Below are 26,287 nucleotides of genomic sequence, written 5' to 3'. Positions count from 1 at the left end.
AGCGGTTAACTTCTGCACTCGGTGAAGCAAAGCCAGAGGGGTGGTGCGTCCATTCGCCAGCCACGGTTTCGCCTCCCGGGCTCGGCCCGGTTAATTGAAGTGAAATTTGAAGTGGAAGTTCCCGGAGCCGAACGGGTTGAATTCAAACGGCCAGTGGTGCTGGTGCCCGGCCCCTCCCTGCTGATTCTCCGGGTCCAGGGGGTCTTCGCCGGAGTCGAACTTCTGTCGCATTTCTGGAAAAAAAACACACGAGAGAACCAAAACTGTGTGGGCGAGGAGGCGGGAGAGGCCAGAACGAGCTACGAGGAACAGATGAATAGAAGAAGAAGAAGAAGAGATTGGATTTATACCCCGCCCTTCACTTGGAGTCTCAGAGCGGCTTACAAACTCCTTTCCCTTCCCCTCCCCACAACAGACACCCTGTGAGGTGGGTGGGGCTGAGAGAGCTCTGACACAAATGGCTCTTTTTCAAGGACAGCTGTGCCAGAGCTTGTGACTGACAGCTGTGCACAGAGCTTGTGACAGCAGGTGCAAGGAACCCGGTTCTCCCAGATTAGAGTCCGCATAGACAAGAGAAAGGCTCGGGGGATACTGTTGGGTATTCTTTCTGCTTGTACCATTTGCCTGATTTCATTTTTAGATTAGAGTCCGCATAGAGAACTCTATAGAGAACCGCAAAAGAAAGGCTCGGGGGATACCGTTGGGTATTCTTTCTGCTTGTGCCATTTGCCTGATTTAATTTTTAACGCTCGTGCACCTTCTGCTGGACGGTGCTATTAGTAAGGCTGCCAAATCTGGCATGGGGAATACCTGGAGATTGTGGGGGGGGGGGGCCTGGGGAGACACTTCAGCAGGCTGCAATACCACACACCCCATCTTCCAAACCAGGTGCTTTCTCCAGGGGAACAACTGATCTCTATCACCTGGAGATCAGTTGTAATTCCAATTCTCCAGCCCCAGCCTGGAGGCTGGCAACCTTCGCTATTAGCCCCATGACACTTGGTTTGTATCAGTGTGTCCGGAGCTGCGAACAAATTACCTGGCCCCTGCACAGAGGGGATTACGGTGTGCAAGGTTCATCCTGCGCAGCCGCAGCATACCTCACAGATGGTGATGTGGTGGGATGAGGCACTGTAGACGGGGAACCCTGGGAGGCCCGGCCCATAGACTGGGACAGGAGAAACTGCTGCAATCAGCCAGGGAAATCTGACTGGTCACCATTATGCACCCAACACACTGTCCCTCTGGATCGTTTGATGAATTTATTTTGTACATGCTCAGGGACTACCTAACTGCAGTATGTGCGCACACACACACACACACACATATATAAAGGAGTTCAGGTTTCCGGATGTGATCGCATCGTTGTTATCAAAAGGAGTCCAGTTGCTGCCACACGGGGCTTGCACACCTGGATCTGTCAGGACCTCTTTTGCTGCTGCAATGTCAATGAACTTTTTCTCGGCCTCCTTTTTCTCGTCTTCCGACTGGAAGTTGTCAGGGTGCCACTGCTGAGCCAGTTTCCGGTAGGCCTTGATGATTTCCTGCTTGTTGGCGTTCCTGGAGAGGGAAAATAAAGACAGCAAAAGAAAGGGGGTTCAAGGAGAAAGCCATGGAGAGGTTTCCAACCAACTTGCATGGTATGCAGACAAGGCTTGTAAACGGAACGCTGTTTGATAGACCTTTGCTGCCATGGGTGGAAACGTTCCTCCAACGGCAGCACTTTCCCCTGGGGCAAGAAAGTCCTTGCCCCGGGGGACGGCTCCTTGCAGCTGGGAAAAGCTCTGCTATTGGTGGATCAGTTCCATGGCATTCGACCACAAACGATAATAAAGGGCAGAAGGTGCAAAGTACATCACGTGATTGTTTTGCATTAAAAAAACTCAGGTGTGTGCAGGCTTTGGAGGCACACAGAGAACTTCAGCATCTCTGGCGAAATGTTCTGTGAAAACTCAAAAGACTGCACATTCTCGTCGCAAACTGATCCTGTAAAGAGACAGCAGATTACAACAAAGGCGAGGGCTGAATTGGGGTGAGGGGGATGACATCACTTTCTGGCCCACAGCTCAGCCCCCAGACTCACACGCTGCTGTTTCAGACAGGCTAAGAAGGCCCACCAAAGCACAGCCTGATTTTTGAAGGAGAAGCTCTTTAGGGTTGCAAAACAGAGGGGATCCTCAATCCACTGAGGTCCATCAGAGATCCATCAGTGGCTATCAGACACAAGGTATATAGATAGTAACTCTTGGTCTGGGGCAAGTGATGCTCTGTATTCTTGGTGCTTGGGGGGGGGGGCAACAGGGGGAGGGCTTCTAGTGTCCTGGCTCCACTGGTGGACCTCCTGATGGCACCTGGTATTTTTGGCTACTGTGTGACAGTGTGGGACTGGATGGGCCACTGGATGTTCATTGTCCAAAATCCTCTAAAACCAATCCCCAGTAAACCTTTTGCTAGCAGTGCTTGGACAAAACAAAAAACAAAACTAGTAGCCATTGTGGTGTAGTGGTCAGAGTTTCAGAGTAGGACGTTCCCTCTAAGCTGTGGAGTCTTGTGAGCAAGAATTCTACTTTGTGAGCTACTGTCATTAAAGTCGCGAGCGAGCGATTGGGCTGCTGCATAAATTAGTTTGCTCTGGAGCCCTCCTTCCTGAGCGAAGGCAAAAAAGTGTGAGCCAGAGGCTAAAAAAACTGTGAGCTAGTTCACACTAACTCAGCTTAGAGGGAACACTGCCTGGGAGACCCAGGTTCGAATTCCCACTCTGCTGCGGACCTTGGGACAATCACTCTCTCTCTCTCTTAGCCTAACCTCTGTTACAGGGTGCTGTTGTGAAGATAAAATGGAAGAAGGGAGAATACTTTTGTGAGCCACTTAGGGGAGAAAAGTGGGGAATAATTTTTTTAAAGCCTTTGGTGACCTGGATACGCTCCCGTTTCAGGCCGCAAAGGAGTTCCAAAGACGGCACACGTACCTCCGGATCCCCAGGATCTTGTAATAGTCCCGTTTCTTTGACTGCTTCAGCAGCTTCTGCGCCCTCTCCAGTCCTTCCTTCAGCTCTTCATTTTCCCCGTCAAACTCTTTGGCTTCCTGGTAATCTTCAACAGCTACGAGAGAGGCAGAGAGTGTTAACGTCCCCTTCCCCCCAAACCGCACAACCTTTCTGTGTCGTTTGCTAGGGGGCAGGGCTGGGAGTTCAGGAGGCAGGCAGGGTTGGGACCAATGCTCCCTCTAAGCTGTGGAGTCTCGTGAGCAAAAGTCCTACTTTGTGAGCTACTGGCATTAAAGTTGTGAGCAAGCGATTTGGCTGCTGTATCAATTAGTTTGCTCTGGAGCCATTCTTCCTGAGCTAAAACAAAAATGTGTGAGCCGGAGGCTAAAAAACTGTGAGCTAGCTCACACTAACTCAGCTTAGAGGGAAGACTGGTTGGGACTGAAGGCACAAATCCAGAGGATATTGGTTTTTGCTTGGATGCGAAATGCAAGCTTCAGGTCACTGTGTTTGCAAAAAGGAATGTGAAAAGGGACAGGCAAATGAACCCTGGTTTTGCGGGACTCCCGGGCTGGTCATAAGCTTCCGGACTGGGGCAACGGTCTCAAGCGGGTGGTTAGAGAGCAGATGGGGACTGCTTCCTTTGTCTCGGGTCTCAATGAGAAAGGCCAATGATAAATCACATAAATGAAATAAGCGATAACAGCCGTTGCGCTGCAGCCAAGAGGTTCTGGGTCTTGCCAGGGCCCAGGTGGGATTCGCAGCGTTCCCTCTAAGCTGAGTTAGTGTGAGCTGGCTCACAGTTGTTTAGCCTCCGGCTCACACATTTCTGTCTTCGCTCAGGAAGGAGGGCTCCAGAGCAAACTGATTAAGGCAGCGGCCAAATCGGTCGCTCACAACTTTTAATGCCAGCAGCTCACAAAGTAGAATTTTTGCTCACAAGACTCCACAGCTTAGAGGGAGCACCCTGGATTTTGCGAAGGAAGAAAGGCAGAGCAGATACGTAAGGAATAAATAAAAGGCTCTAATGCTCAGGATGCGTGTGTGTGTGTGAAGGTTTCATGCCCCTGTTTCCCAGTGAAATCCTAAATCAAACCACACCCATGGACTTCACGTGGCGTGAGTCAAGGGAGCAACAGAGGCATTTAAATTTTTTCAAATTTTACTTTATTTACATGCTTTATCGTCTGCCTTTCTCACTTGGATTCAAAGTGGACTGCACAGAGAGAGTCAATATAATCGACAGTCAGTTAACAATACAATAGGTTTCGGGAACCAACCAGAAATCTAAAAAACCCCCCAGAACTATTAATGTGACACAATAAATGATGCAAATACTCCAAGTTGGATCCTCGTTTTCGCAAGCTAAACACAGTAGAATGGACCACAGTCCCTAATGATTGTTCCAAGGAACTTTGTGAATGATTTAGCCCACTGCAACTCTATTGCTTGCATAGAAAAGCCCCCTTAAATCATTCGGTTTTTCACAGTTTGCGGAAAGGCAGGAGCTGTCCTAATCTTTCCAGGCAGGCCATCGCACACGGTGGGTTCCACAACAGAGAAGGCACATGTACGAGCACCAGTGTTCCTCTAAGCTGAGTGTGTGTCAGCTAGCTCACAGGTTTTTTTAGCCTCGGGCTCACACATTTTTGTCTTCGCTCTGGAAGGATGGCTCCAGGGCAAACAAATGTATGCAGTGGCCAAATTTCTCGCTCACAACTTTTAAGGCCGGTGGCTCACAAAGTAGAATTTTTGCTCACAAGACTCCACAGCTTAGAGGGAGCATTGACGGGCAGCTGTTTTGGCTGGCTTGCAGCTGTACAGGAGGGCCAATGGTTGTGTGACTATAGGAGGCAGTGACCGACCAAGGCTACAGCACTGCTGGGGCTGTTTGGACTCACAATATGGCACCAGCATGGCAACATACTTTCAGCCGCCCCTGTTGAAAAGGCCGCTGGGCAGTTTTTCTGGTGGCCTCAGCTGAGTTCCAGTTTGCGATAATCAATTTAGAATCACATTTTTAGGGCAGGATTTGTCTCTGGGAGATGTTCTCAAGGGCCCCAACCCCCTCTCCTCCTACCTTTCTCAAACTCCTCGTTCAGGATGTACGCCTCGGCTCTGTCTCGCAGGATGAAGACATTCCTGGGGTCCAGGTGGTGGGCTTCCGTGCAAACATCGATGGCTTCGCGGGGCTGTTTGCTCTGTAGCAGGAGGCGGGTGGGAAGGACAACTGACTCCGTGCCACCGGGTTCCCAAGAAATGCATCACCTTCACATCACTGGCTGCCAGTTCACTAGACAGCCTCCAACTTTATAGGTTAGGAAGCCCCAGTTTTTACGGACAGGAGCTGAGGCGGAAAGAAGCCGAGCGACATGACTGTGGACAAATGGGGAGCCGGTGGCAGAGGAGGGAAAAGTGACCATGGATCTCTAGACGGTAAAACATCCATGGTTTTACCTCTAGAACAAATGAAGTGTAGTGGTTAGAGTAATAACAAATTAATTAATAATTATCGCATGGCAGTGTCAGGCAGGGCTCTTTTTGTAGAAAAAGCCCAGCAGGAACCCATTAGCATAATAGGCCACACCCAACAGCAGAAACTCATTAGCCTATTAGGCCACACCCCCTGACAGCACAGCTCATTAACACATTAGGCCACACCCCCATGTTATCAGAAGTCTGGTCATCCAGCCACACCCACCTTTCGCTTCTTATTCTGTTTACCTTGTCTGTTGTCAAAACCCAGGGCTTTTTTTGTAGCAGGAACTTCTTTGCATGTTAGGCCACACACCGCTAATGTAGCCAATCCAAATGAGTTTCTGCTGTTGGGTGTGGCCTATTATGCTAATGAGTTCCTGCTGGGCGTGGCCAACTCGGGAGCCAGCCGGAACTCCGTTCCTGTGCGTTCCTGCCCAAAGATAGCCATGGCAGTGTGTGAAGTATAGCCAGGAGATCTGGCAGCCAAGAGTTCCAGCTCTTTTGGCATTATGCACCACTAGGTGGCGAGCCAGAGAGAACCATGGAAGATTATACAACAAACAAAAATACCACGGTGAATAATGAAAACAAGTAAGCAAAACATGTCTTTGTGTGTCTGCGTGCAACTGAAAATGCATTAACAATAATAAAATCTCAACTTTTCAGCATTCAGAGATAATATCAACATTAGAAGTGCATATTGCATGTAAATGTCCAAATCCGTATCAAAGCAAGCCATGACCATCAACACAGAATAAAGTTGTTCGTAGAAATGAAATGCTTGTGTGTGTAATTCTTATCCATAAGCTATGAGTGTTCCTTCTTCCTTTAACAATAATGTCGACCTGGAAGTTGTTTTGCAAAACGCTTCTTTGGAAGAGAATGCAGGAACATAATATTCACAAATCAAGAGAGTTCAACAAAGTTACTTTCACATCAAGCACTGAAGCAATATTATGTTCCTGCATCCTCTTCCGAAGAAGCGTTTTGCGAAACAATTTCAAAGTCAACGTTATTGTTAAAGGAAGAAGGAACATTTAATATCTTATTGATAAGAATTACACACACAAGCACTTTATTTCTACAAACAACTTTATTTCATGTTGACGGTTATGGCTTCCTTTGGCAGGGGATTTGGACTTTAACCTGCAATGTGCACTTTGAATGCTGAGATTATCTCTAAATGCTGAAACGTTGTGACTTAATTATTGTTGATGCATTTTCGTTTACACATGCATATACATATATTTCGCCCACTTGCTTTCGTTATTCCCCACGGTATTTCTGTTTGTTGGTGTAGGCTTGTTTTTAAGGCAAGAGACGTTTCAGAGGTGGTTTTGCCATTGCCTGCCTCTGCGTCACGACCCTGGTATTCCTTGGAGGTCGCCCGTCCAAATGCTAGCCGAGGCCGACCCTGCTAAACTTCCGAGGTCTGACCAGATCAGGCTAGTCTGGGCAGGAATTTTTTTTCCGGGGGGGGGGGGGGACGTGCCGGAATGGAGTTCCGGAACCTCTTTGACAAAATTCTTTTCAAAATGTTTAAAAGCTCATGAGTTTTCAGTATACAGATTGAAAACTTCCATTTCCCTCTTGAGAGTTCTGGCACCTCTTTTCCCAGAAAAGGAGCCCTGAGCCTGGGCCACCCAAGTCAGGGCGGCGGTTAGTGTGTTGGAATACCACAAGGGAGACGTGGGTCCAAGCCCCACCTTAAGAGCCAGTTTGGTGTAGTGGATAAATGTGCGGACTCTAATCTGGGAGAACCGGGTTCGATTCCCCACTCCTCCACATGCAGCTGCTGGTGTGACTTTGGGCCAGTCACAAGTTCTTTCAGAGCTGTTCTCTCAACGGCAGTTCTCGAGAGAGCTCTCTCGGCCCCCCCTACCTCACAGGGTGTCTGTTGTGGGGAGGGGAAGGAGATTGTAAGCTGCTCTGAGACTTCTTTTGGGTAGTGAAGGGCGGGGTATGAATCCAACCTCTTCTTCTTCTCAGTCATGAAACTGAGTGACTGTGAACCAACCACATTATCTCAGCTCAACCTACGTCACAGGGTTGTTGTACGGATAAATGGAGGAGGAAGGGAAGAACCATCTACATTTCCTAAAACTCCCTGGGGGAAGGGCTGGATAGAAATTGTTTTAAAGTTCAACAAACTGATAACATTTCAAGACAATGGGAAATACTTTAAAAAGACCTTACACCTTTTCCATTCCAACCACACACGAAAAAAAAATGTATCCAGAACATTTTCAACCTGCTCTTCCTCTGAGGAGTTCAGCGAGGCCTGCATGCTTCTCTCCCATTTTATCCTTCCAACAACCCTGTGAGGTAGGGCCGGTCTGAGAGAGAGGGCAACTGGTCCGAGGTAGCTACCAAGTGTCATGGTAGATTGTGGGGATTTCCACCTTGGTCTCCTAATTCTTAGCCCAACACACTAACCAACCACAGTGCCCCAAACTGACACTTCTTTTTTGTTAAGCTAGATTCGTTTAGATTTTGCCTCCCTTGGGCGAAGATGGTCTCTGGCTTTTGGCCACAGTCTGACACAGAGTGTTGGGCTGGATGGGCCACTGGCTTGATCCAACATGGCTGCTCTTATGTCCCTTACCTTGGTTAAACAGTGGCAGATGTGTCCTTTCGCCTTGGTGGTGTAGATGGCCACGTTGGGCTCCGTTTTGACTGCGGCTTTGTACTTCTCGATGGCTTCTTCATACCTGTTACGGGAGCGAGACAGAAGTCTCAGCGTTTGGGAATGAAGAAAGGACGGGTGTGGGGGAAGGGCTACGGTTGAGGCCACCTGACGGGCACGTCGAGAGAGAACAAACATGTGGGTTCGATTTTGCGTTCTGTTAGTAAAGAAGGATTATTGAGTAGTGTGCAATGACTCGATGCGAGTGCAGACCGGGGACAGGATCTACAATTCAGAACTGTTATATTCCTAGAGGGGGAAGAAAGATCGGGAGGGAACAACATGAGAGCCAAGGTATTTTTCTCCCCTCACAGTACTAGAGTTTGGACTCACGCCATGAAACTTATCATCAGTGGCTACTAGCCACGGTGTCTAAAGAGAACCTCTACATTCAGAGGCGGTCCACCTGTGAATACCAGTGCCAGGAGGCAACTTCAGGGGAAGGCCTTGGCCCTCTATGCCCTGTTGTTGGCCCTCCAGCGGAATTGGTTGGCCACTGTCTGAGACATGATGCCGGATTAGTTGGACCACTGGGCGGATGCAGCAGGAATCTTCTTATGTTTTCAGCAGTAAGAACAAAACAGGTAAAAAAAATATACATCTTCACCGTTATGAAACTCACTTCCACAAGGCAGGATAATGGCCACTGTCTTAGAAGGCTCTGAATAAAAAGATTTCATAGGGAAGGAGGATGGCTAAATGGAACCTCCACATCCAAGAGCAGTACACCTTTGAATCTCAGATGTGGGGGAAACAGGACGGACAAAGGCCCATTTCCCTCATGACTTCCTCGTGGCCTGCTGAAAACAGAATCTGAATTATATGGACATTTCAGCCTGATTCAATGCGATTACTCTTACTCTGCCAAATTCCGGCTTTTACTTTTCTGCCTTTGAATGCCACCAAGGCAGGCTTGAGCGCGAGACTAAGAAACTGAGGCCCATTCTGCATCTAGCATTCGTTCTGTCGTTTTACCAAACCCAAGCGAGAACAGAAAAAGATACGGCTCAAAACCACGTTCAAATACCCCGGGCCAACGCTGTACTGACTGCAGAGCCCCCCCCCCCAACAGCCATAAATCTATGCAGACAGTACTGTAAAACCACGAGATCAAGGAAGTGAAACTGGCATGCAATGTGGAGGCTACCATCAAATCCGACAATCAGAGAAAGGGAAAGTGACATGCAAGGTAGAGGGGAATTTCTGTTCCAATGTGGGTTTGGTAAAACAGCGGAGCGGATGCTAGATGCGGAATGGGCCTGAGATGAAGGGACTGAATTTCAGGATAAAGCCTTCCCATGACTACAGCCGAAGACTCACGTGGGAAGCAACGATGGGCAAACTGCTTTTGCTTCCATGACATCTAAAAGCAGCTTCCCCCCTGCAGATGAGAACCCCAGAATGCAAAGGGAGGACCCTGACGGGCCAGACGCACCTCTGAGCTCTGACGTGCTCCTCGGCCGCTTCCAGCTGCTTGGAGAGCTTTTTCACCTGCTTGTAGTGGGAGAAGCAGTCTTTGTCGTCCTGGTCCAGCTTCAGGCACTCCCGCACTTGGCTGCGGAAAGAGAGATCGGGGTCCGGTCTGCTTCTCCGGAGACAGAAAGCTGCCTGTCCTGCCCAATCCCCCCCCCCAGACCGTGGCCTGCCTTCACAGCAGTACTAGTATCTAGCCTGCTAGAGTTGATACCGTTGAGTTGTGGATTTGCTAAGAAGCCTTGGACTCCGCTTGATATAAAATAGCATTTTGATTTGTGCATCGTCACTGTTCTTAACTCACTATACCCTTTGATGAAGGATTGTCTCCGACGGATTTTTTGTGTGGAAAAAGCCCAGCAGGAACTCATTAGCATAATAGGCCACACCCAACAGCAGGAACTCATTAGCATATTAGGCCACACCCCTGACAGCACAGCTCATTGGCATTATAGGCCACCCCCCCATGTTTCCAGAAGTGTGGTCATCCAGCCACACCCACGTTTTGCTTCTTATTCTGTTTACCTTTTTTGTTGTCAAAACCAGGGCCTTTTTTGTAGCAGGAACTCCTTTGCATGTTAGACCACACCCCCCCATTGTAGCCAATCCTAATGAGTGTTCGCTGTTGGGTGTGACCTATTATGCTAATGAGTTCCTGCTGGGTGTGGCCATCTCAGGAGCCAGCCGGAACTCCGTTCCTGTGCGTTCCTGCCCAAAAATAGCTCTGGTCTTCAAAATGGTCTTAATTTTACATCAGGGTATACTGGGACAGTATTTTCTCTATGGACTGTTATTGTCCCTGTGGACCTTTTAGGATCATGTTACTTTAAGAATCACCGTTCTGTGGCTTGTGTGACACTATGACGTGCATTACATTCTTTTGAAGTGCTGCATGTGTTTACGTATTCAATGTATTTAACACATTCCTATGTGTATCATTACTTGTCTGAAAAACTTTGTGGGAGCGTTTCCACCTTTTCATTTACAGACGACGACGGCAGCAGCCACTCACTTCAAGGACTCCTCGTGCTCCCCCAGGTTGTAGTAGAGCTTGCTCAGCTTCAGGAAAGCCCCCCTGTTGTCGTTGCGCAGCTTGGTGGTGGGCTTCAGATCGAGGATGGCCTTGTCGTAGTCGCCCAGGAACAGGTGGCACTCGGAGCGCAGCTCCTTGGCTTCCGGGTCCCAGGGAGAAATCTGAAGCAAACCGAAGGGTGGTTATTTATTTATTTATTTATCTTTCAACTTTCTACCCCGCTCGAACCCCCAGGGGGTCTCTGAGCAGCTTACAGTTAATCGATTATCCCTACCTATGGCCACATATACTGGGGATGGGGACTGCCCTACCGGCACCCTGTGGAGGGTCTTTGTTGATCTTCTTCCTCCCGGTCGGCTTGTCGGCTCGGCTTCCAGCTCTCACTTCCTCCTTCTCCTCAACGGTCTTCCGGTGGTGGACCAGCAGGCCCCTCTAGCGCGCGGTACGCTCCGGCGCGGCTCCGGCTCTGTACGCTTAGGCTCCGCCGTGCCTGCGCCTTCCACGAACCTCGCGTCTCCTGGCTCCGCCTTTCCGCCACGTCCGGTCCACCGCAGATGTTGCACTCAGTCGCCATCTTTGCCGCTCGCCGTTTTCTGCCGTTCACTGCTCGCCACCGATACTCCACAAACCCCCTTGACGGGGGAGGGTGCCCCCTACCATCTAAGGTAGGTACCCAATTTATCTACTCGCAGTTTTTTTTAAATGTTAATTCCTGCTTTCGAACCGCTGGGTTAGCGGGAGCTGGGACTGGGGCCAGGTGCTCACTCTGGCCGCGGCGGGTTTCGAACAGCTGTAGCAGCTGTTCGTAGATGTTACTAGCAGGCGGTAGCAACCTGCGCCACCCTGAAACTCTTTAGAGCTCCGTCAGCATCCCCTTCCCTGAAGGGCTTGGGGGAAATCCCAATGGTCGATCACTCAATCTCTCCCAGCAATGTCTGAGCTTGGAATGGCTGGGGGGAGGGGAGAGAAGCACCGGGGGGGGGGAGAACAGAGACCTCCCTGCGGATTCAATACCCTCCTTCGCGACCCCGCCCATCCAAGCTTTTTCAGCTTGGACAGCTCATACGCCTTTGATTTGGTCCAAGGGGGGTGCCAATCACATAACCCTCTCAATACAAAAAGGTCAGCTGTCTTACCGCGACACGTCCATTTCATACTGCAGCCACCCCCCCACCCCCAGACTGCAGTCTCAGTGCAGGGGAACTGACAATATTATTTTAATCGGGCTCAAAACTGAACAGTGGGGTTCAAATTGAAAAGGGGGGGGGGACCTTATAAAACAATGGGCTAGATCCTATGCAATATTTCTGTGTGTTCTACAGCTCTTGTGAAGAAGAAACACAAGAAGAAAGGCTAGAGTCGTTGCTTGCGCAAAGACAGATTTATTGCATCCCCACTTGGGTTTCCAATTGCGTGAGATCTGACACCATCAATCTCTGGGCACTGTAATTTACAGGGCGGGAAGTTCTTGGGGTTGCGCAAGATCTCGTCAAGTGGAACTGCTCTAGGTCTGCTCATGTTTCCATTTGTGCACTGCTGGATCCAGGCCTTTGCAGCCAGTCTTGTACAAGCTTGTTCTGCTCGTTCCTCAACCTCGACAAGGTCAATGGCTCAGGTCCCATAGAGTCTCTCCGTCAGCCCCAGCTAGTAATTTTTTGTCTGTAGTGTATGTACTCTGATGGAGTCTGGGTCACTTTTAACCAAGTTCCACTGAATGGGAACAAGAAATGAAGGATGCAAGATGAAACTGAGAAGACCCACATCCTCTCTGTTTTCCTTATACTTTCCCCCTGGCAACTTTGCTGAGGTTCTCTTTCTGCACACTTCCAAAGGGAGACGCTGAAAGGAGTGTAGACTTGCCCCTTTCTGCAGCTAGTGTCATGCTCTATGAAACCCTTGGGAGGTTGAAACACCCTCCACACCAAATGGCTACTAGAGTACATGTTGTCTGGGCATTAACAGTTAGACAATGACCTAGACCAGTGGTGGCAAACCTATGGCACGGGTGCCAGAGGTGGCACTCAGAGCCCTCTCTGTAGGCACGTGTACCATCGTCCCAGCCAGGCCCAGACCATCATTAAAGTGTCGAATTCTCTGCCAAATAATTTTAAGTAAATGAAAGCATTTGGGATTGCTTTCCTTACTTTGTTTGGATCATCTCATGTTAATGTATGAGTTGTTTTTTCTAAAGTAAAACCTCAGTATTCAGGTTAAATTGCCGTGTTGGCACTTTGCGATAAATAAGTGGGTTTTGGGTTGCAGTTTGGGCACTTGGTCTCTAAAAGGTTCACCATCACTGATCTTGACGCTTCCCAGAGCAACCGGTTTCAGGGTCACACTCAGTCCCCGATTAAGTGAGAATTTGAGGCCAGATCACCTGAACCCGAGAGCAACTCTCCACCCTCTGGGCCAGAAAGTTGTAGGCCGGAAGTACCTCAATTGCTCGATCCAGAATACTGATTGCTCCTAGGTAGTTTCTCCTCTGGAAGGCAGTCCGGGCCTCTTGCATGGAGAACTCCAGTTCGCTGACTCGTGCAAGTTGGCTCTGGGCCTCTGTGTTATCCGGATTGCTCCTGAGCTGAGGAAATCGTGTGAGAAAATAGAGAGGATAATGAAAAGATTCACCTTGCAAATGGGACAGGCCTCTCCCGTTCTTTAAACACACCTAGAAATTGCCTTGGTCTGGATGGCCCAGGTGAACCCGAGCTCGTCAGACCTTGGAAGCTAAGCAGGGTCAGCCCCGGTTAGTACTTGGATGGGAGACCACCAAGGGAGTCCATGGTTGGTAAGCAGGGAGAGGCAATGGCAAACCACCTCTGTTCCTCTCTTGCCTTGAACAACCTTTGGAGGTCCTTGGAAGTCGGCTGCGACTTGGCAGCACTTTAAGAACAGAACAGAAGCCCATGTTGGGTCAGGCCAGTGGCCCATCCAGTCCAACACTCTGTCACACAGTGTCCAAAAATACCAGGTACCATCAGGAGGTCCACCAGTGGGGTGAGGACAATAGAAGCCCTCCCACTGTTGCCCCCCACCCAAAAGCACCTAGAATACAGAGCATTCCTTGCCCCAGACACTGAGAGCTCCTATCCATACCTTGTGTCTAATAGCCACCAGAACTGCCAGGCACAGAGAAAAGGCTGGGGTGAACACCAAAGCAACATCTGCCCTAGAGTTAGGAGGGCAACAGGTCCTTTACAAAAGTGCCGAGTCTGGCAGATGTCCTCCGGCCTCCCATTGCTCCTTCCCCTGCAGAGCCTCCGTTGCAGAGGCCGGCTGCACTTCTAATTCTCAGTCACTGCCCTATGTGTCGCATTAAGTGTGCACACTAGCCATGAAACTTGGTACAATTGCAAGATCTGAATCCAGAAGGGGAAATAAAAGCTTATTCTGAGGAGGTGAGTCGTCCCAGATTTCCAACTGGTTAGAAGATATAGCTTGAAGGTAAGTGTTGCGGGCAGGGATGGGACTGAGGTATTCCGCCCCCCCCTCCTCCCGCGAACCTGCCGATCAGTTAAAATCAACCTCGGAAGCCCTGTTCTGCAGGCCCCTTTCAGAAATAAGCTGGGTGAGCACCACAAACGGGACCTCCTCTGCTGTGGCACCTGGCCTGCGGACTACACTCTCACACAGGTTTCCCTTGATGAGCTTCCAGCTCCAGGTAAAAACATTTTCGTTTCCCCAGGCTTACTGGGCATGTCTGCGTTATTTGTACAGATGCCCTGCCCCACCATTCTTCTGGGTTAGGGTTTTTTTTGTTTCTGTTTTTTTTTTTTTAAAGACAGAATGAACCAGTGGGGAGTACTGCTTAGAGCAGGGGTCCCCAACCTTTTTTGAGCCAGCAGACACTCGTCGCAATTCTGATGAAGGGCGGTGGGTACAGTTGCAAAAATGGATCATGCTGGAGGTGAAGGCCAGTCGAATCCGACTCTAGGGATGTGGTGCTCATCTCTGTTTCCAAGCCGAAGAGCCAGCATTGTCCGGAGATGTTTCCGTGGTCACGTGGCCAGCATGACTAGACACACATGTTTCCGTGGTCACGTGGCCGAGGCACATGGGACGCTGCTACCGTCCCACCAAAGCGATACCTATTTATCTACTTGCAATTTCTTGCTTTCAAACTGCTAGGCTGGCAGGAGCCGGGGCCAGAGACGGGAGCTCACTCCGCCATGCGGCACTCGGGTCTCGAACTGCTGAACTACCGACCTTTTGGTCTGCAGCTCAGCGTCTTAACCACTTGAGCCACCACGGCCCCTACCTGGAGGTGAAGCCAACCTCAAAACGTCAGGGGTCGAATTTATATACAAGTTCGATAGAAACTCTTACGTTTCAGGCAGAAGCTCTGCTTAACGACACACCTTTTAATCTGCACGGGCAGCCAATCAGAAGCCCCGCTGGGGGAAAAGCCACACCTAGCCTGGCCACTTTCTAAAAAAAAACACGTGGCGGGCACCACGGGGCCCATGGTCATCATGTTAGGTACCCCTGACCAGTATTCCCTCTAAGCTGAGTTAGTGTGAGCTAGCTCAAAGTTTTTTAGCCTCTGGCTAACACCTTTTTGTCTCAGCTCAGGAAGGAGGGCTCCGGAGCAAACTAATTGATGCAGTAGCCAAATGGCTCGCTCACAACTTTAATGCCAGTAGCTCACACAGTACAATTTTTGCTCACAAGACTCCACAGCTTAGAGGGAGCGTTGCCCCTGACTTACAGTTTTGCACCAGGATCTGGCAAGAGTGGGATTCAATTCTCCCCTCAGCCACAAAGCTCACGGGTGACTCAGATCAGTCACTCTGTTTCTGCCTAGCCTCTCACAAGGTTGTTGGAAGGAGAAGATGAGGAAGGGAGAACTGTGTACACCATCCTCAGCTTCCTGGGGGAAAAGCAGGAGGAAAATGTTATCGATTTGATTGACGGAATTGCTAAAGTCTGACTGTTAAATGCCACTGAGTTGCTAGTTACCTCATTTCTTGGTTATTGTATTAATGGCCACTATGGCCCTAGGAGCAAATCTGCTAAATTATCAGTGCTGTGACCAGTGTTCCCATTAAGCTGAGTTAGTGTGAGCTAGCTCACAGTTTTTAACCTCCAGCTCACACATTTTTGTCTTAGTTCGGGAAGGAGGGCTCCAGAGCAAACTAATTTATGCAGTAGCCAAATAGTTCACTCGCAACTTTAATGTCAGTAGCTCACAAAGAAAAATTTTGGTCTCGGCTCAGGAAGGAGGGCTCCAGAGCAAACTAATTTATGCAGTAGCCAAATAGTTCACTCGCAACTTTAATGTCAGTAGCTCACAAAGAAAAATTTTGGTCTCGGCTCAGGAAGGAGGGCTCCAGAGCAAACTAATTTATGCAGTAGCCAAATAGTTCACTCGCAACTTTAATGTCAGTAGCTCACAAAGAAAAATTTTGGTCTCGGCTCAGGAAGGAGGGCTCCAGAGCAAACTAATTTATGCAGCAGCCAAATAGCTCACTCACAACTTTAATGTCAGCAGCTCACAAAGTAAGATTTTTGCTCACAAGACTCTGCAGCTTAGAGGGAGCATTGGTTGTGACACAAATACGAGGAAGTTCAGGAACCAGGATTTGAGGCACTGAGTCAGCTTCTTTATTGATGACACACGGCTGCATGGGTTCGATCGGCTAACTGTGAAAAGAACAATCTACCCCCTGCATAAAAGCCTTTTATCGACTTTGTTCCAGGAAACAACTGAAATAAAAGCCGTTTGAATTTTTCCTGTTAACTGGGGCTCATACTAGCTTGTTGAACTTTATCCACAAGACTGTCAGTCATGTTATATTTGACGCTCATTACTTAAGCAGGAAAACATTTCCAAAACTGGAATACTTCCAAAACTGGGGAGGGGCCGTGGCTCACTCGCAGAGCATCTGCTTGACATGCCGAAGGTCCCAGGTTAAATCCCCGGCACCTCCAGTTAAAAAGACCAGGTGGGAGGTGATGGGAAAGACCTCTGCCTGGGACCTTGGAGAGCTGCTGCCAGACTGAGTAGACAACACTGATTTTGCTGGACCAAAGGTCTGATCCAGTATAAGGCAGGGCCATGTGTCCATGTGACACAACAGGCCGAGACCCGCTCCTGTTATCAACCCCCTCATTCCTTCCACCTCCCTGAAAACGCTCACTATCAATACAGACTTAAAAACACAGCAACTTCCACACCGGGATTTAAACGCTTCCACAAAGCAAACAGCCTTGTTGTTGTACTGCTGGGATGGATTCCCAACAGACCCCACAAAACAGGTTGGATCCAGCCAGCTTTCTTGCTGTCTTCCCCGGGGCTCCTCCTGGCTACAGTCCCACTCTGGCATGGCTGCTGCCTATGCGGACCCCCAGCATAGCCTTCGGTTGTTGAAGGGAGCCCCCTATGCTATTTTTCACCAGCAGAAAAAAACAGCCAGCTCCGACCCAGAGTGTCGCTGAGGATCCATTCTCAGCCACGGCTGAAGGTGCGCCAACAGCCTGGATGCTTGTACGTATGTCCGTACCATCAGGGCTTTTTTTGTAGAAAAAGCCAAGCAGGAACTCATTAGCATAATAGGCCACACCCAATAGCAGAAACTCATTAGCATATTAGGCCACACCCCATGTTGCCACACCCACCTTTTGCTTCTTATTCTGTTTACTTTGTTGTCAAAACCCTGGGCTTTTTTTGAAGCAGGAACGTCTTTGCATGTTAGGCCACACACCCCTAATGGAGCCAATCCTAATGTGTTTCTGCTGTTAGGTGTGGCCTATTATACTAATTCCTGCTGGGTGTGGCCAACTCAGGAGCCAGCCGGAACTCCGTTCCTGTGCGTTCCTGCCCAAAAATAGCCCTGCGCACCATCAAGTCACTACTGAGTAATGGCAACTCCAGCTAGCAGCTTTGGCGTAGTGGTTAGGAGCATGGACTCTGATCTGGGAGAACCGGGTTTGATTCCCCCCTCTTCCACATGTGGCCAGCTGGGTGACCTTGGGTCAGTCACAAGTTCTTTCAGAGCTGTTCTCTCAAGGGCAGTTCTCGAAAGAGCTCCCTCAGCCCCACCTACCTCACAGGGTGTCTGTTGTGGGGAGAGGAGGGGGAAGGAGATAGTAAGCTGCTCTGAGACTCCTTCGGGAAGTGGAGCGCGGGGTATAAGTCCAATCTCCTCTTCTTCTTTCAAAGTAAATGAGAAGCAGATACCTGCCTCGATGCCCGGTTCGGCACCCTGTCCCGCTCTTGCCAATGTTCTCTCAAAGTCTAATGTGACCGACTGAAGACTGGCATAAGGGGCACTGAACCGGTGACCGAACAGGCATCAACAGCGGGGCTCGTTCGGTTTTCAGATGCGTCCTCCGAGAAGACTGCAGCGTCACTGTGGGGAGCAGTAATGCTCTGTGCTTGGAGACATTGTTAAAATGAGGACAAAACGTGCCCATCGCACTAATACTAGGTGGCCAGATGTTCATGGACAGGGATACTGCAAAGGGGGTGACTTGCAGGGCCAGACTGACCTTAAACATTTCTGAAAGAACCCTCACCTGGAGGAGCTGCTGGCACCAAGGAGGAAAGGGAACCAAGACCCAATGGCACTGGACACTGCCTCCCTCCCACTGCAGAGCCTTCCTTGGTGGTCTCTCATCCAAGCACCGACCCTGCTTAGCTTCCGAGAGTGGGCTACGCCGTGCCGCCTTCCCTCCCCAGGAGCTTGTGCCCGTGGCCAATTTCCGGATGTGGCTTACCACAGCTTCGAAGTCCTGCCTGGCCTCCTGCGTGCTGCCTTGTTTCAAGAGGATGTTGCCTCGCTGCAGTCGCGCCTGGCAGAGGGGGGGGGGGGCGGAAAAGGGCAGAAGCTTTCGGTTACATAAGATACAATGAAGCGACAGCGACTCCTTCCTGCATGGGAACAGGAAGCTGACCTGCCGGCTTTGCCCGTGTGCAGACAGAAGCCCATCATGCTTTTAATCACAAAGGACAGACTGACGACTGCCAGATCAGGGAGTCTCAACAAACTTGCTCACCAGACGAAACTGTTCATGTTTCCTTGTATTACTGACGCGCAATGCACAAAGGGCTACTATTAAAACCTGTTTCAGAAACCTACCCAGAACCACCAGGGATGGGCTTGGGAAAGTAACTATTTTATTTATTTATTTATTTTGGATTTGTATCCCGCCCTCCCAACGGCTCAGGGCAGCTAACATACGGCCAAAGCCGCATAAGTAGATAAATTACAATAAGACAAGCCACAATTAAAACACACAGTAAAACCATACAATATTTAAAATGCTCTAATCTTCCTACATATAAGTCAACCAAAGCGGGCCAGTGAACCCAGTGCGGCGGCCAGCTGCCTCTAACATGGTCTCCAGTAGTGCTGTTCTACCCGCATTCTGCCAGGCGATAATTGCCCTATATGATGGCAACAGCAATAGGGCAATGCCACAATGATGGAGTAGTGGCGGCGGCGGCTCCTACTCAAAAGCCTGGCGGAAGAGCTCCGTCTTACAGGCCCTGCGGAACTGCACAAGGTCCCGCAGGGCCCGGATCTCCTCCGGGAGCTCGTTCCACCAGGTAGGAGCCGCCACCGAAAACACTCTGGCCCTAGTGGGAAGAACCTCGCTACTTCCCAAGGATGCTTTTAAGTGCTGACATTAAGGACTTCAGGAATCAGACAAACTGGGACCGAGGATTCACTAAGGACTGCTTCCTCCACAAAAACTGGCCCGCCTTAAGATTTTCAGAGGAGGCAGCCTTCCATATGTTAGGCGGGTGGTTTTCAGACAGAGGGTCTATCTTTAGTGGCCGTACTCCAGTTCGGAAACTCCTTCGCTCCAGTTCTGAATCACCCTCCTTGGCTCTCAGTTGCCCTGCACCAGCACTGTCACCTTTCGCGTGTCAGGTGACACCTGTCCTCTCTGTTCAGACTCTCTACCAGTGTCCCCTCTAAGCTGAGTTAGTGTGAGCTCGCTCACAGTTTTCTAGCCTCCGGACTCACACATTTTTGTCTCAGCTCAGGAAGGAGGGCTCCAGAGCAAACTAATTTATGCAGCAGCCAAATCGTTTGCTCACAACTTTAAAGCCAGTAGCTCACAAAGCAGACGTTTTGCTCACAAGACTCCACAGCTTAGAGGGGACATTGTTCTCTACCCCTGAATCTGGCACAACTTCCCAGGCAGATACTTTACTCCATTTTCCTGCCACCTCTGTATCTTCACATTTCGATTCAGTTTTAGCTCAACTCAATTTTAACATCTGGCCCGTTACATCGAGCGACTCGGAACAACATTGAGCTGGAATCTAGTTTTCGGAGACATCTTAATACACCATCAAAAGCAGCGAACTGCAGAACTGAATGGCACCTTATGTTTTTATGTTTTAACTTATTATGAAATGATGTATATCGTTTTATCGGCAATTGGGCCACTACTGTAAGGCGTCCTGAGCCCGTTCGCGGGGAGGGCAGGGTATAAATTGAATTAATAAATAATAATAATAATTCTCATCTACTGCTTTTTACATAAATGCAGATGCATCAATTTGTAGGTTAAAGGTAAAGGTTCCCTTGCTCGAAAGCCAGTCGAATCCGACTCTAGGGTTGCGGTGCTCATCTCCGTTTCCAAGCCGAAGAGCCAGCGCTGTCCGAAGACATCTGCGTGGTCATGTGGCCGGCATGACTAAACACCAAGGGGCACGGAACGCTGTTACCTTCCCACCGAAGTGGTACCTATTTATCTACTTGCAATTTCTTGCTTTCGAACTGCTAGGTTGGCAGAAGCTGGAATAGAGACGGAAGCTCACTCCATCATGTGGCAACTCAGGTCTCGAACTGCTGAACTACCGACCTTTCACAGCCTGCAGTTCAGCGTCTTGAGCGACCGCAGCTCCAATTTGTAGGTTAGTTTAATGGAAAAGGATGATGTTAAAAACCCTTTGAATAAATAAATATCACCAGCCTGCTTTTGTGCGGAGGGCAGGGTACAAGTTAAACAAACAAACAAACTAATCTCAACAACGTGCACTCTTGTGATTTAGATTCAACATGGAGGCACTGAAAAGTTGGGAGCAGGGAAAGGGGCTGGGTCTTAAATATGTAATTTATCATATGTTTTATTGTATTTTACTCTGGCTTTGCCATATGTAAGTCGCCCTGAGCCGTTGGGAGGGCGGGGTATAAATAAATAAATAAATACACCAGGTTGGTGCTTCTAAACCAGAATAATCCCCTTTACCTCCTCCTGCTTCTCATCCAGAAAAACCTTCCTGATGGACACGGGAGGGGGGAGGGAGAGGACAGACTTACCGCCAGGAAGTCCGGCTTGAGCTCAATCGCCTTGGAGAGGTCCGGCAGGGCTGACTTGAACTTGCCCATGGCCAAATAGATGGTCGCCCGTTTGTAGTAAGTAAGGTAGTTCTTGGGATCAATTTCTAGGAAGGGCAGGAGGATGCATGGAATAAAACAAGAGAAGGAAAAAAAAGAGGAAGATGGACATAAGAACAGAAGATGAGCCCCGCTAGGCCAGAATAGTGGCCCACCTAATCCAGCATCCTGTCTCACACACTGGCCAACCAGTTACTGTGGAGGGCCAACAACGGGGCATGAGACAGTGCTGTCTCTGAGCAGTGGTGTTCAGAGGCCTGCTGATGTTTCTTTCCATATCAGGACCAGTGTTCCCTCTAAGATGAGTTAGTGTGAGCTAGATCACAGTTTTTTTAGCCTCTGGCTTAGCTCAGGAAGGATGGGGCTCCAGAGCAAACTAATTTATGCAGGAGCCAAATCGCTTGCTCACAACTTTAATCCCGGTAGCTCATAAAGTAGAATTTTTGCTCACAAGACTCCAGAGCTTAGGGGGAGCATTGATCAGGACTGCAATATTTTGGGCATATATGGATAATACAAGAACTGGGATACGTCACTGTCTCTCAGACAAGGTTAAAAAACTACCAGCAAAGGGACTTTCACAATCCTGTTTGCAATTTGCAACCCCGAGAAAGCACAGGAGAGAACCACTCCTTCTTCTCTAGTTTACCTACAACTTCCTGATAACTAGTCAGGCCATTTGGTCCATCTAGATCAGTGTCAATTATGCTGATTGGCAGCAACTCTCCAGGGTTTTAGGGACGGAAAGCTTTTTTCCCGTCATCTGCTGTGTGAATTCTGTTCACGGAGATACCAGGAACTGAACCCAGGGCCCTCTATACAAAGACTGCTCGTGCTCTCTTTCCCCCTTTGTGCCCCTGAGAGAAGCTTCCCTGCCTTGTCACCTGGAGGCAATTCTTATTCTCTAGGTGTCATGATCTGGGCTGTGCAAGCAAATGCCTAGTGGGAGGAGGTCAGGCCTACAACTCCCAGAAGCCCGAGAGGTTTTGGTGCCAATTTTAGCCAATCACAGAGAAAGGCGACGTATAACAAAAGAGCTGGTACAGAAAGAGCTGCTCTTTCTTCCATGAGGGCAGAGCCAGAAGGAAGGCTGCTGCAGGGAAGAGACCCTCACCCTGAGAGGGAGGGTGAGCAGACTGAGGCCCACTTGAGACAGTGAGCTAGGGACAGGAAGTTTAGATGCGTTAGAGCATTTGGTTTCCTTTCTTTTCATCCTCTTACTGATATTGTTCTTGCACCTTGTTTGTTTCCTATATTTGACGGACCTCCTGTAAAAATAAACTTTTTATCTGTTGTTTACTCTGCCTGGTCCTCATGCCTATTATTCGGTCAAACAAGGGAGGTCTGAAGGTCTGGGGAGGGTGCTCTGAACCTTCTCAAGGGATCCTAAAACCAGAGTGGTGGCAGCGTCAGGTGACACCCCACCTGAGCCATGTCACTAGGGATGACCAGTAAAGTGTTTATATATACACGCCTGTCTTTGACCCTTACTGAGAAACCTGTACAATCTCTCTGACATTATTGTAGCTCAGCCATCTCACGGTGTTTCTCCGAAGACTTCCAGTGACTCTTATAGAGTAGACCAGGTGGAAGCCCTGAAAGGCCACACCACTTATATGACGACCACGGGGCACTATGTCTGCAGGACCAGCTGCCCTGAGGATCACGCAGTGGCACCTTGTACTCAAGGGCTGCAATTGGGTTGGCTGGCTACTTACCCACCGCTGAGTGGTAGTGGGACAGCGCCTCGGCCAGCTGCCCAGCCGCCAAGAGCTTCCGACCCATTTCCAGGTGGTTCTCGATTTCGGCTTGTCCGGCAGCCAGCAGACCTGAAAGGCAGAGAACAGACAAAGAAATGAACACTCATCCCACAAACCGGAGCTAGAGAGGGACCCAGAGCTTCTTGGTGCCAGTACATGGACTCTCGACTATCTTTCCTTCTGCTTTCTGAAAGGTTCAGCAAAAAAAAAGGTGGTTTCTCTGAATTGCTTGATCAGCTCTGTAGCTCTTTCGCAAGCCAAGTTTCATCTTCTCTTCTGATTCTATCTGCTGCCTTCCACAAGCCCATCAACAATCTCGTTGTCTGAAATTGCCATGGAGAAGGAGGAGGGGATTGGGTTTATACCCTGCCCTTGATTCAGAGTCTCAGAGCGCCTTACAAACTCCTTTCCCTTCCCCTCCCCACAACAGGACACCCTATGAGGTAGGTGGGGCTGAGAGAGCTCTGAGAGAACTGCCCTTTCAAGGACAGCTCTTGTCAAAACTATGGCTTGCCCAAGGTCATCCAGCAGCTGCAAGTGGAGGAGTGGGGAATCAAATCCGGTTCTCCCAGATTAGAGTCCGCGCACTTAACCACTACACCAAACTGGCACAAGAAGGGCGGCCACAAAAAAAAAAAATAGAAAGCCGTCTGAGTAAAAACTATGTCGCTATTTATTAACTGGAAAATGTTAACTCTGCATCTCCCTGGTAGTTCAAGAAGGCTTACAATTCTATATTCAGGTCATCCATGATACTATTACTGTAGCTCTGAACTGTTTCTCAGAAAAAGACAGCAGCCTGAGATGATGTATGAGAAAGCCTCAAGAGATTAGTAGCGGGCATCCAACGCTCTCCCTGCCTTAATTTTATTCGCACAACAACACCATTAAAGAAACAGACTACATTTATTCACACCCCACCTTTCTCCCCAGTAGGGACCCAAAATGGTTTACATCGTTGGCCTCCCCTCCATTTTATCCTCACAACAACCCTGTGAGGTAGGGTAGGCTGAGTGGGTGTGATCAGCCCAAGGTCACCCAGCAAGCTTTGGTGGCCGCTCTGTGCAGATCTCGGAAGTTCAGCAGGGTCGGCCCTGGTTGGTATTTGAATTGGGAGACCACCAAGGAAATTCAGGGTCGCCACGCAGAGGCAGGTGACGGCAAAACCACCTCTGAATGCCTCTTGCCTTGAAAACCCTACAGGGCCTCCATAAATCAGTTGTGACTTGCCACCGGCACCTTCCATCACAACGTATCACTGGCCTTCTCATCCTGACCTGGGTAGCCAATCTCCGTAACTTTTGGAAGCTAAGCAGGATTGGCCCCAGTTAATACTTGGATGGGAGACCACCAAGGAAGTCCAGGGTTGTGATACAGAGGCAGGCAATGGCAAACCACCTCTGAATGTCTCTGAAGGAATTCGAACATGGGGCATCCACAGCCAACAATACAACCCCCACACCACCTACGTTTAGCGTCAAGCCACAAAAAGCCTTGCTTGCCATGTTCTACTAAAGGCACTCACACCAGCCTCATTTTCTCCACTGTCCACTGGGCTAGCCTTATTTATTTATACTAGCATTGTAACTCAATGGCAGAATTACACACAGGAAGCATATAATAATATGACCTATGGAGCCAAGTCGATACAACAGGTGTGTAGACCAACTGGGCAATCCTTTTAAATAGCAATATCTAAATTTTCAATCCACTCCGTCACAGCTAGGGAGAGTTGAAAGAGCTCCGTCACATCTCCCTGGAATGCATGAGGCTCACATTCCTGTGACAGATGGGAAACACTCTGGCAGGCTGCACCACAGTCACATCTACTTCTGCTTCATTGACTATGCTAAAGCCTTTGACTGTGTGGATCACAACAAACCATGGCAGGTCCTTAAAGAGATGGGAGTACCAGACCACCTCAGGTCCTTAAAGAGATGGGAGTACCAGAAACCTGTATAAGGGTCAAGAAGCAACAGTTAGAACCGGATATGGAACAACTGATTGGTTTAGCATAGGAAAAGGAGTACAACAAGGATGTATATTGTCACCTTGCTTATTTAATATATATGCAGAGTACATCATGCGAAATGCTGGCCTGGATGAATCACAAGCGGGAATTAAGATTGCTGGGGAAAAGATCAAGCAGACGATACCACTCTAATGGCAGAAAGTGAAGAGGACCTCAAGAGCCTCTTGCTCAGGGTAAAAGAGAGCGCAAAAGTGGGCTTGAAGCTCAATATAAAAAAAACTAAGATCATGGCATCCGGTCCCATCACTCCTTGGCAAATAGAAGGGGAAGTCGTGGAAGTAGTGACAGACTTCACGTTCCTGGGATCCCAGATCACCGCAGACTGTGACTGCAGCCATGAAATTAAAAGACGCCTGCTACTTGGGAGGAAAGCGATGGCGAACCTAAACAGCATGATAAAGAGTAGAGACATCACCCTGCCAACAAAAGTCCGCATGGTCAAAGCAATGGTATTCCCAGTAGTCATGTATGGCTGCGAGAGTTGGACTATAAGGAAGGCCGAGCGCCGAAGAATAGATTCTTTTGAACTATGGTGCTGGAGAAGACTCTTGAGAGTCCCTTGGACTGCAAGAAGAACAAATCAGTCAATCCTAAAAGAAATCAACCCTGACTGTTCCCTGGAAGGCCAGATAATGAAACTGAAGCTCAAATACTTTGGCCACCCAATGAGAAGGGAGCACTCACTGGAGAAGAAGACCCTGATGCTGGGAAAGATTGAAGGTCAAAGAAGACGGGGACGGCAAAGGATGAGATGGTTAGACAGTGTCATAGATGCAACGAACATGAAATTGAGCCAACTTCAGAGGACGGCGGAAGACAGGAGGGCCTGGCGGGATCTAGTCCATGGGGTCGCAAAGAGTCGGACTCGACTGTGCGACTGAACAACAACAACATTTTGCCCCATTTAAACAACGGGTCTGCAGAGCTGTCAAAGCCTGTTGGCATTTTATTAGCCATTGGCTAGCCTGAAACGCAACTCACCAAAAACACATAAGTAAACAATCCAAGTCACAAATGATAAAACTGAGTGCCAAACCCCTTTAAGAACACTGAGGACTAGTAGAATGGATAGGCGGAGAAAAACACTTTCAGGCTAAGTGAAGGACGTCACCGGAGGCGTGGTCTGAAAAGTGGGCGGAGTCTTACAACCAAGGACGACGCCTGGAGCCGCATGGAAAAGCGTGGCGGGAGGCGGCCACTAAGCAAAAGAGGGCGGGGCGAACAGGGGCGCAGTTGCTAAGGGCGGGACCCCCCTCCCCGTTCCCATGGTTACCTGGCAACTGCAAGTCCAGCAAAACGCAAAGCAAGGACGCCACCCAAAGCAGCCTCCTCTCGCAGCCGCCGGGCCCGAGCGAGGGGCTCTCCGCTCCTCTCCCGAGCAGCCCCAGGCCGCGCCACACCGGCAGTTGCCCGGACTCCATGTCCCAACTCCCGGAACCAACTCACTTCCGCATCCGTCTCGGTGAAACCCACTTCCGGCAGTT

The 26,287-nt window shown here is 49.4% G+C and overlaps 1 protein-coding gene across 1 annotated transcript; it reads right to left on the bottom strand.

Moving 5' to 3' along the window:
• Positions 1-7: 7 nt before the first annotated feature.
• Positions 8-26,239, bottom strand: LOC107118174 (dnaJ homolog subfamily C member 3-like). Its single transcript, XM_015420452.1, has 12 exons — positions 26,077-26,239; positions 22,730-22,840; positions 20,934-21,058; positions 18,373-18,447; positions 13,091-13,234; positions 10,636-10,817; positions 9,586-9,705; positions 8,070-8,175; positions 5,067-5,187; positions 2,969-3,101; positions 1,412-1,560; positions 8-233 (listed from the first exon to the last, which is right to left on the bottom strand). The coding sequence occupies exons 1-12, from the start codon at positions 26,222-26,224 to the stop codon at positions 91-93; spliced, it is 1,557 nt and encodes a 518-aa protein (XP_015275938.1). The 5' UTR covers positions 26,225-26,239; the 3' UTR covers positions 8-90.
• Positions 26,240-26,287: the final 48 nt, after the last annotated feature.

The sequence above is a fragment of the Gekko japonicus genome, unplaced genomic scaffold, assembly GCF_001447785.1.
Source record: "Gekko japonicus isolate JY-2015 unplaced genomic scaffold, Gekko_japonicus_V1.1 scaffold441, whole genome shotgun sequence".
NCBI classification, from domain to species: domain Eukaryota; kingdom Metazoa; phylum Chordata; class Lepidosauria; order Squamata; family Gekkonidae; genus Gekko; species Gekko japonicus.
The sequence above is the reverse complement of the archived record's forward strand: the minus strand, read 5'-3'. Positions and strand labels throughout refer to the sequence as shown.

Coding starts and splice junctions, on each gene's coding strand:
- LOC107118174 (XM_015420452.1), bottom strand. CDS start 26,224: ATGGAGTCCGGGCAACTGCCGGTGTGGCGCGGCCTGGGGCTGCTCGGG. Junction 18,448..20,933: donor TCAAGCCGGACTTCCTGGCG/GTAAGTCTGTCC, acceptor CCCCTCTGCCAG/GCGCGACTGCAGCGAGGCAA. Junction 13,235..18,372: donor GGCAGGACTTCGAAGCTGTG/GTAAGCCACATC, acceptor CGATTTCCTCAG/CTCAGGAGCAATCCGGATAA.